This window comes from Sabethes cyaneus, chromosome 2 (assembly GCF_943734655.1).
Source record: "Sabethes cyaneus chromosome 2, idSabCyanKW18_F2, whole genome shotgun sequence".
Classification (NCBI taxonomy): Eukaryota; Metazoa; Arthropoda; class Insecta; order Diptera; family Culicidae; genus Sabethes; species Sabethes cyaneus.
The window spans coordinates 54,262,550-54,272,565 of record NC_071354.1 but is presented as its reverse complement, the minus strand read 5'-3'; the positions used below and the strand labels follow the sequence as shown (position 1 = coordinate 54,272,565).

The window sequence follows — 10,016 nt, the reverse complement described above, 5'->3', positions numbered from 1 at the left end:
ACCCTGCAGCATAAAACCCTGCAAATGGAAGCTACTCCGCAACATGCATATAACAGAGGGTTCTAGTATGCAAGCAAAATGTGTAGGACGATGATTTTTAAAGCAATTTCTTCTATGTGTCTTGTCAGTTCGTCAGTTGAGTAAGTTTTGAGGCGTTATTTACATTCATTTAAAAATAATCGAGTTTTTTCAACCGGCAGCTAGATTTAACAACCGCTATATCTGGCTTTAGTTTTCAGAAGGTCGCATAATCAACCCTTTTACATGCATTATGCCACCTTTTGAAAACTAAAGCCAAATATAATGCTGCATGTAGCATGTATATATGAAGAACCGTATTATAATATGCATGCTACTATCGCTACACAGAGACTTAATAATCCTGCGTCCCCTATGCGGTCGTGTCTTGTATACACTACCCCTCTGGCCGGTTAAGGCCCTAACTCAGCGAGGTTAAGGCGCCGAACAAAGTCGCATTCGACTTTGCGCGACTCCGAATAGCCATTACGATGGGAGCGGGAACTCTTATCCCTACCTCCACGCGGTACCGGCCGGGACGCAACTGGGCCTAGGGTCAACCAAATACCAGTCTTTGGTTGCACCCTCAGTTGTGTGCTAACAGGGAAAGGGGGGCACGTCGTGCCTGAGGGTAGCGTGGCGTAGTGGTGTAAAGAGGCGAGCGGGGCTCAACTCCTATAAGCCAGCTGCGGGCGCCGTAGTGTTTGCGGTTAGCGTGGCGCAGTGGTGTAAAGAGGCGAGCGGAGCTCAATTCCTATAAGCCAGCTGCGGACGTAGTAGCGTCCTGTTAGAGCTCAGGACTTTAAGCAAAAAAAGCCAGGTCAGGAGTGCCATGGGCACATTAGGATCGGTTCCAGGAAGATCCTAATTACGGTGTACTGGACGGGCGGGAATAAACGTTTGGATTTGGCGCTACAGGGCTGACGGCTGTGCTATTCTACTACCCTATGTAAGGAAGGGTGATACCTTCCCGAAACGGCGAGTAGGCTAATGGTACAGCTGCCTTCCGTCCCGTTAAAACCGTGGCTGGTCTCTAGGTACGTTCAAAGCTCGTCACTCACGTCAAAGTGCGGTGGTGTAGGCTCAGATGATACATTCCTGACTAACGCCGATCGGATGCTGACATCCCTGCCCCCATGAAGGGTAGGGGGGAGTGTCCCTAGCCATGGCCTCCCTGCTTGCATAGATCACCATGGGATCGTTAAGGCGACTACACAATTACGAGTGGAGATAGCGGCCTAGAGTTGGGACCCTTTCGAATGGACAAAATTTTAAATTTCAAAGAGGGATCGAATACGGGTGCTACTAGTGGCAAAGATGATATCTTTGCCAAAAGTAGTAAGTTGGCTAGGTCACCAACAGCAAAGACAGGTAGCCCCCCGTTATCGGGGGCGCGACCCAAGAAGGGAAGCCCGCCGAAATCGGGGGCACAGCCCATACAGGGAAGCCCCCCGAAAACGGGAGCGATACCGAAGAGGAAGTTGACACCACCTAGGACTAACACCCCAGTTAGAACGCCGGTGGCCATCGCTGCCAGCTCAGCCAAGAAGGCGAGCGACAGCGGTAGGCAAATGTCAACGGAGGGCGTGGTGCACCCTCCTGAGGGCGAAGTCGGGCTTCCTCCAGCCAGTAGCAAGCTGGAGGAAGCCAAAAAGTTGGTGGACGAGTTGTACTCGTTCATCAACTCTAGGTCAAATGTCCACCTCGACATTAAAAAGCTGGCGGTGAGCCTTCGCTCTACCGTCATAGCTGCCGAGGTGGAGAGGCAAGAGCTTCTGCAGCGATGCGAAATCGCCGAAGCTCAGGTCATAGCCGCTAAGGCTGTGGCCATGCCTAGTCAGGCGCGTACGCCGCTTGCCAAGCGCAAGGCGGCTACGCCCGACCATGGACCAACGCTGGTAGCCAAGAGGCAGCGGACTTCGGCTCGCGCCTCTACCAGCGAACGTGCGGAGGCGGTCCCGGATGGTGCTTCCGGGACCGGGGAAGAGGATTGGCAGGTGGTTAGGCGTAAACCGCCTAAACCGCCGAGGCCGAAACCGAGCGAGGCTGCGGCTGCAAAGCCAAAGCCAAGGCGCGTCCATAAGGGCGACGCCTTAGTAGTGAAGCTGACAGGCAAGCTGTCGTATGCTGATCTACTGCGCAAGGTTCGTGTGGACCCCAAGTTGCAGGAGCTTGGGGCCAACGTTGTAAAGACCCGCCGAACCCAGGCAGGGGATATGCTTTTCGAACTTAGAAAGGACCCAACGGTCCAGAGTTCGAATTACCAGAAACTGGTTGAGCAGTCCCTGGGCGAAGCGGGCCAGGTCAAGGCGCTGTCGCAGCGTGTTCTGGTCGAGTGTAAAAACCTCGACGAGATTACGACGACAGTTGACCTGAGTGATGCTCTGCGGGATCAGCTTAAGGTTGATGTGGCACCCGCAGACATCCGCTTGCGGAAGGCATATGGAGATATGCAAACCGCGACCTTAAACGTGCCAGAGGCAATCGCCAACAAGATGTTGGCGTCTGGCAAGATTAAGGTAGGATGGTCAGTATGTACACTGACGGTGAAACGGCGCATAGAATGCTGTTTCAAGTGTATGGGCTTCGGCCATCGGGCGGCCAAGTGTAAGGCCCCCGATCGGTCCAAGCTGTGCAGACGGTGCGGTGAAGATGGCCACTTCGCCAGGGGATGTAGCAAACCCCCCAGGTGCTTGCCCTGCACAGCCGTAGAGGGAAATAAGCATGCCACAGGCGGCCCACTGTGTGCAGCTTATAGACGCGCCTTGCAACGATAATGGTGCAGGTTATACAGATTAATCTAAACCACTGTGAAACGGCACAGGAGTTGCTTTGGCAAACGGCAGCCGAAACGGGGTGCGATATTGCCATTATCGCGGACCCCTACCGGGTCCCCCGTGGAGGCACTAACTGGGTTATCGACAAGGGTCGGATGGCAGCGATCGCCGTGATGGGTAGATACCCGATCCAGGAGGTGGTGTCGTCCGACCAAGAGGGGTTCGTGATCGCGGTAGTCGATGGCGTCTGCATCTGTAGCTGCTAAGCTCCACCTAGGTGGTCGCCGGAGCAGTTTGACCGGATGCTAGACGTGCTCACCGACGAACTCACGGGCCGCAAGCCCGTTGTCATTGGAGGGGACTTCAATGCTTGGGCTGTCGAATGGGGTAGCAGGTGCACTACCCCGAGGGGGCAAAGCTTGCTGGAAGCTCTGTCCAAGCTGGATGTAAGTCTGGCTAACGTGGGATCCGTCAGTACCTTTTGTAGGGGGGTACAACAATCGATCATCGACGTCACCTTCTGCAGCCCAACGTTGCTTGCCAACATGGGCTGGAGGGTGTCAGATGAGTACACGCATAGTGACCACCAAGCTATACGGTACACGATTGAACGACGGGCGCTACGGCCACGCGGGGCGAAGTCGACAGGGAGGAGGTGGAAAGTGAAGGCCTTCGACAAAGACCTGTTCGTTGAAGCACTCAGTGCAGAGAGCACCCGCTCGAACCTGAGTGCTCGTGAGCTGACCAACGTCCTAGTACGGGCATGTGATACCACTATGCCTAGGACGGGGCAGCCAATGAACGGTCGTCGCTCGGTATATTGGTGGAGTGATACCATTGCCCAGCTCCGTTCCAGGTGCCACAGAGCGAGAAGGCTAGCGCAGAGGGCCCGGACCGATGCAGATGCTGAAGCTCGGGGAGTTGATCTTAGAGCGGCAAGGTCGGCGCTTAAGAAAGAGGTTAGGCGTAGCAAGAAATCCTGTTTCCAGGAGCTATGTCGCGATGCGGATTCAAACCCCTGGGGTGGTGCATACCAGGTGGTAATGAAAAAGATGAAGGGTACATCTGCGCCGCAGGAAACCTGCCCCCAAAAGCTGAAAGTCATCGTGGAAGGGCTCTTTCCGCAACACGATCCAGTTTGGTGGCCTCCGACCCCGTACGGTCAATCGAATGATGTCCTCACTCCGGTCACGAATGAGGAACTCATCGTAATTGCCAGGGGTTTGAAATCGAAGAAAGCGCCCGGTCCTGACGGGATTCCGAACGAGGCACTCAAAGCGGCGATCCAAGCGTATCCCGATATGTTTAGAGAGACACTTCAGAGTTGCCTAGAGGTATGCGAATTTCCAGACAAATGGAAAGTCCAAAGATTGGTACTGCTGCCAAAGCCGGGGAAACCGCCTGGTGATCCCTCGTCGTACAGGCCAATTTGCCTATTGGACACGCTAGGCAAATTGCTAGAGCGGGTAATCCTAAACAGGATGACGCCTGTAGTGGAAAGTGATGTCGGACTGGCAAACACGCAGTTTGGCTTCCGTAAGGGGAAGTCCACTGTAGATGCCATAAAGTCCGTAGTGGAGAGGGTCGAGAAGCCTATGAAACGGAAAAGGCGAGGCGACAGGTATTGTGCCATAGTCACAATCGATGTCAAAAACGCCTTTAACAGCGCTAACTGGGGTGCAATTGCGGTAGCGCTGCATAGGATGAGGGTACCGGATCATCTATGCAGGTTGCTTAAGAGTTACTTCGAGAACCGGACGCTAGTGTACGACACGGCGGACGGGGCGAAGAGGTACAAAGTGACAGCGGGTGTTCCACAGGGTTCGATTCTCGGCCCCACGCTTTGGAATGCCATGTACGATGGGGTGCTGAGGCTCGAACTACCCACTGGGGTCGATATCACTGGCTTCGCCGATGATATCGTCCTTACAGTGGTAGGCGAGTTTCTGGAGGAAGTGGAAATGCTGGCATCAGACGCCATAAGCATAATAGAGGGTTGGATGGCGGGCGTCAATCTGCGATTGGCCCACCATAAGACGGAAGCTGTGATGGTCAGCAACCGAAAGTCGGCCATAGAGGCAAAAATAATCGTGGGGGGACAGGTGATTGTCTCCAAACGAAGTGTGAAGTACCTGGGTGTCATGACAGACAACAGGCTGAACTTCACCAGTCATGTGGATTATGCTTGTGGTAAAGCGTCAACGGCGGTCGCTGCTCTGTCTAAGATCATGCCGAACGGCTACGGTCCTAGCAGCAGTAAGAGACGCCTGATGGCCAGCGTTGCCATGTCGGTGCTACGATACGGTGCACCGGCGTGGGCCCCGGCTTTGGAGAGTAAGCGCAATCAGGCATGCCTGAACAAGGTGTTCAGGCTGTTAGCATTGCGCGTTGCGTGCGGCTACCGTACCATATCGTTGGATGCGATTGGGGTTATTGCAGCCATGATTCCAATATGCATACTCCTAGGTGAGGATATCGAGTGCCATAGGCAGAGGAACGTCAGGGGCGCTAGGGACAGAGTTAGGCTGGACTCTATTAGGCGTTGGCAGGCGGAATGGGATCGCACCGACCATGGTAGGTGGACCCATAGGCTGATCCAGAACATATCGTCCTGGATCGGCAGAGGTCATGGTGAGGTAAACTTTTTCCTCACCCAGTTTCTGTCGGGTCATGGATGCTTTAAGAAGTATCTACATACGCGCGGGCGGGCAGATTCACCCTTTTGCCCCGTTTGCACGGTAGCCGAGGAAACGGCGGAGCATGTGATTTTTCACTGCCCGCGGTTTACGTCCACTCGGCAGGTGATGCTTGCGGTCATTGGAGAAGACACCAACGCCGACAACATCGTGCAGAGAATGTGCGCTGAGCAGCGTGCATGGGGTGCCGTCGATAGGGCGGCAACCGCGGTGATAACTAGAACGTTTGCAACGACAGGGCCGACATAGCTTGCTAGGGTCAGTAACGGGCTGATTGGGCAGCCCAGGCCCTAGGTGAAGGGTAGTGGCGGTATGAAATGGCAAGGGTGTTGTGTGGACCCACACACGCAACGGACAAGTCGGAGTGCTTCGGCACGTCCTCCCTCCTGAAGTAAAACCTAACGGTAGTTCCGGGAGGGGTTCAGGAACGGGCAGCAGGAGAGTTTTTAGTAGGTAGGCGCATGTTGGCACCATGTGAATCCTATTCGGCACCGCGAAGGTGCTGTCTATGAAGATTTTCTCCCTGCATAAACAATACAAAAAAAAAAAAAAAAAAAACACTACCCCTCTGATTTTTCCGGCCAAACCCGAACCCGATTCCTGTTAAAACTTTCAAACCCGAACAAATATTATTAGCAACATATGCTATGCGACATGTTGCTAGTTATTGCTCAATATTGCTTCTGTTGCCACCTGAATATTTGTTATATGTGTCATGTTGCTTGGGAACATCGGAGAACAGCATGGGCAACGGTTTGGAAAAAGTTGCACGCCACATGTTGCCAATATAAACGCATCTTTATTCATCCGCACCTCTTTATACTCATTGATACGTATACACCATCACACCCCATCGACATCTCTATAACGAGCTGCAGTAAACGTCAGCGACAACCATGTCCTGGGCTCAAAATTTGACAGCGGGCCCAAATCAGACTGCTGATGGCAGTTGAGTGAAACGCAGTGCTGACATGCTATCTCATTTTCGCACACACGAGATGTTGGCAGCGAAAACATGGTTGCCTGCCGATGGGTTGCACCATCACGATCTCTTGTTGCTTTTGTAGGTTTTCCACTGTGTTGTTGATAGGGTTTTGTAAAGTTACTGGGTGGAAGTCAATGAGGCTTAAAAAGGTGTGGCAGATGAAGACATTTGATGGTATTAGCAGCGAAAAATCAAAAAACGACGTCAAACTACAAAAACAAACCGTGTCGGACAATGGGGTTTGTTTTTGGAGTTTGACGTCACGCTTCATCGTGATTCCACCCACACCATGATGAAATCTCGGGAAATTTAATTTCTTCATTGCACTAACACCACTTAACCAATATTGCCACACCTGTATATATCACATTGACTGGGTGGGAGTTATGACGGAGGGATGGGAAAACAAACCCCTAACACAACCACAAATTAGGAATTACTGTAGTATTAGTATATAGCATATATGTATAATGTTCGTAGTTTGTTTTTGTTTTTGTCTTCTTAGCTGAACAGGTAAAAAGAAAAATTTTATTCTCGCACAGTTCAGTCTTTAGTATTTCTATAACGGAGGCAGCGGTTATTGTTAAGGTATCAATCAGATTTTTTCGATGCATTTGTGAATAAATCACAAGCAAAGATGACGAACGAGTTGGAAAATGAAAATTACGTGATTCAGGTTCGTGCTATCCTGAATCAGCAAACAATTAAACTTTGGGAGTCCCCGTATTACGACGCAGCTACGCACCAATCTGTGGAATCGGAGCTAGAGGTAAGTTTTTTTTCATCTATTGAACTCTAAAAAGGTGTTGAAGCTTGAACCACATTTAATTTTTGCAGAAATTGGCCATAGCATATCATGAGCACCTGCAAATCGGGGTCAAGGACTGCCTCAATGCAATTCGATCTCTGCAGCAGAATGCCTTGGATAAACTTAGAAGCAAGGATGAATTCCTCAAGACGGGCATCGCAACAATAAAGTGTAGAGCGCCAGCCCAATGCACCACAAATCGCTATTTTGATGTTAAGATCAAAGTCACTAGTATTGGGGAGGATCTCGCCAAGATGGTCGCGGAAAAATTGTCTGTTGATGCGTCAAGGTAAGTGCTTATGTACAAGCATTTTTCATGTGAAAACACGATAGCAGTAATGATTCATTTTTTAATTTGAGTTACGAAGGCTATTCGACTTAAACCAAAAAACCTGTACATTGTGATGTGAACTACAAAAATAGATAGTTAGTGTCCAGCTGCTTATGTTTACCGGGCATCCCGACAACGGGTTTTATTTAATCATTTTAAAATGAAATTCAGGGCAAATTATGAAACTAAAAATCAGATAATTGATATAAGTTAAATTCCTAATGCATCGTTTCTTTGCTAGTATTAAACTTGTTTGCGCCGGGAAAGTACTAACCAACTACCTCACACTGTTAGAGCAAAAAGTCGTCAATGGCGGTACCGTTATGGTACTTATAATGAAACAGAGTAAGGAAGCAGCTCAGCAAGAATCCGATACCTTTGATCGTATTCGCAAGATACGAACCGACGCGCAAATGCTTATAAACGATAATGGATCATCAAATTTTCTCAGCGTAAGTTCGTTGTGTGGGAAAGCTCATTGGTTTGCTAATATCGAATTTAAATTTTGCAGTTAGAGGACCAAGATGGAAATGCTCTTCACCTGCCAGAAAGCGAAAAGAAAGCACTTCTAATGGCTTTGACACTTTACGAAAAGGGAAAGGTTGCTTTGAAGAAAGAAAACTACGAAGAAGCTCTTCTACTTTTCCTCGAAGCTGACAGTGATTTCCGTACGTGTAACTCCCAGTTATTGACCGTTGTGGATAATTATGCATTGCTTAATTTAGACATCGTTTGGTGTTATCTATGTCTTAAGGTATGCAGAAATGTTGAAAGAAAAAAACTATTAACGTCTCTATTAACAAAGTTTTATATGCTTTTAGAACATAACCCAATTACCTGACGCAGAGCAACGTCTAAAGTTAAGTGAGGAGAAACTTCGTCAAAGTTATGGTGTCAATATGCACCGTGTTACTGCTATAAAAGGAACTCAGCAATGTAGCGAGAAGGCACTTATGTTAAGACTTCATCTACTGAAAGCTGTTCTATACTTTCATCAGAATAAACGGGATGATGCTGCGACCATGTTTAGAGTGGTGGAAAGTGAGCTGCAATTGTTGAAGATTGACGATGGATGTTTAACGGTTTTACTCGAATGTGGCTATGAGACAACAGAATCAAGAATTGCATTAAGAGTTTGTTCCAACGACGTCAACGCAGCAATTGAATACATCAACAGTCGGAAGGAAAAGCTATTGAACAATGAGGAAAAATCTAATCGAGAAAACAACCTTTACAAAAAAATCGGATACAAGAAGGCCGATGAACGTCGGATCAATGTTGAATTCGTTGATCAACTTGTAGAAATGGGCTATTCGGAGTGCCTTGCAGCCATAGCATTGAAACGTTGTGAAAACAATTTATACAATGCTTTAAATGAACTACAGCAGAATCAAGCTGATCTAAAACGAGAATTGATCGCTTCCACAACACCATCCAAGCAGTTAACTGATAAACTTATCGATTTTGGCTTCCACGAAAAAGCAGCCCAAGCGGCTCTGAAACAAACTGTTAACAATTTCGAAGAAGCTGTAGAGGTTCTGTTAAACGCTCGTAGAGATAATACGTATGATGCATTATTGTCCACCGTAAGCAACGAAGCTTCCAACTCGAACAGTTCTGGGACAGGATCCTCAGATTCTAGTAACAGTGAAGAGGCGGGCTCATCTCGCAAGAAGGACGAAAAAGATTCCAAAAAAGAGATGATGGATATTCTTTACAAAAGTTTTTCCAAAGACATAGATACGGATACTGACAGTTACTTAGATCTACCTCTAATCGAAGAAGCATCCATATTGGATAATTATAAAAAACTGTTGAATATGCAATAGGTGGATGCGTGGATGCTCATCTCAACGGATTGCTGTTTTGAGTAACGAATTTACCAATTAGAGGTTCAATTATACTAAATACATAAACGTAATATATGGCGCTATCAAATTTTAAATGTTTGTTTTTGGCGTTCCGATGAAAGAAATTCAATAGAAACTAAGGCCAACAGTAACGACTTTTAGGCAAGGTTCCAATATTGACAATCAATTTGCTACAGTCAACATGTGGAATGTATTGTTTCGCGGAAATATTTTCGGGGAATGTACCATTTTGTGGAAAACTTTGAAGCGGAAACTATAATTTCGCGGAAAACCATTGAAACTATTGCCTATGACTTTGGGCCTATGACTATGACTGCTCGTGAAGTAAGTGGATCGTCCTTACTATCGCTCGTAGACCTTTTGCAGGAAGGATGAGGCTCATCGGAAAGGGTTTTTTCGGCCATTCCCAGGTCATGGTAGCGCTTGGGACTTAAAACAGTAGCACTGCGTTGGTTATCCTGCGTTACAAAAAGGCTGACCGTGGCACAGTGGCGCTCCTTCATACAAAGCTTGGCCAAAAGTTACTTCAA

The 10,016-nt window shown here is 48.5% G+C and overlaps 1 protein-coding gene across 1 annotated transcript; it reads left to right on the top strand.

Annotated features, from left to right (window-relative positions):
- Positions 1-7,008: 7,008 nt before the first annotated feature.
- Positions 7,009-9,539, top strand: LOC128736938 (NEDD8 ultimate buster 1-like). Its single transcript, XM_053831451.1, has 5 exons — positions 7,009-7,245; positions 7,314-7,573; positions 7,857-8,067; positions 8,127-8,369; positions 8,437-9,539. The coding sequence occupies exons 1-5, from the start codon at positions 7,114-7,116 to the stop codon at positions 9,442-9,444; spliced, it is 1,854 nt and encodes a 617-aa protein (XP_053687426.1). The 5' UTR covers positions 7,009-7,113; the 3' UTR covers positions 9,445-9,539.
- The last annotated feature ends 477 nt before the right edge of the window (positions 9,540-10,016 follow it).

Coding starts and splice junctions, on each gene's coding strand:
- LOC128736938 (XM_053831451.1), top strand. CDS start 7,114: ATGACGAACGAGTTGGAAAATGAAAATTACGTGATTCAGGTTCGTGCT. Junction 7,574..7,856: donor TTGTCTGTTGATGCGTCAAG/GTAAGTGCTTAT, acceptor TTTCTTTGCTAG/TATTAAACTTGTTTGCGCCG. Junction 8,370..8,436: donor GGTGTTATCTATGTCTTAAG/GTATGCAGAAAT, acceptor ATATGCTTTTAG/AACATAACCCAATTACCTGA.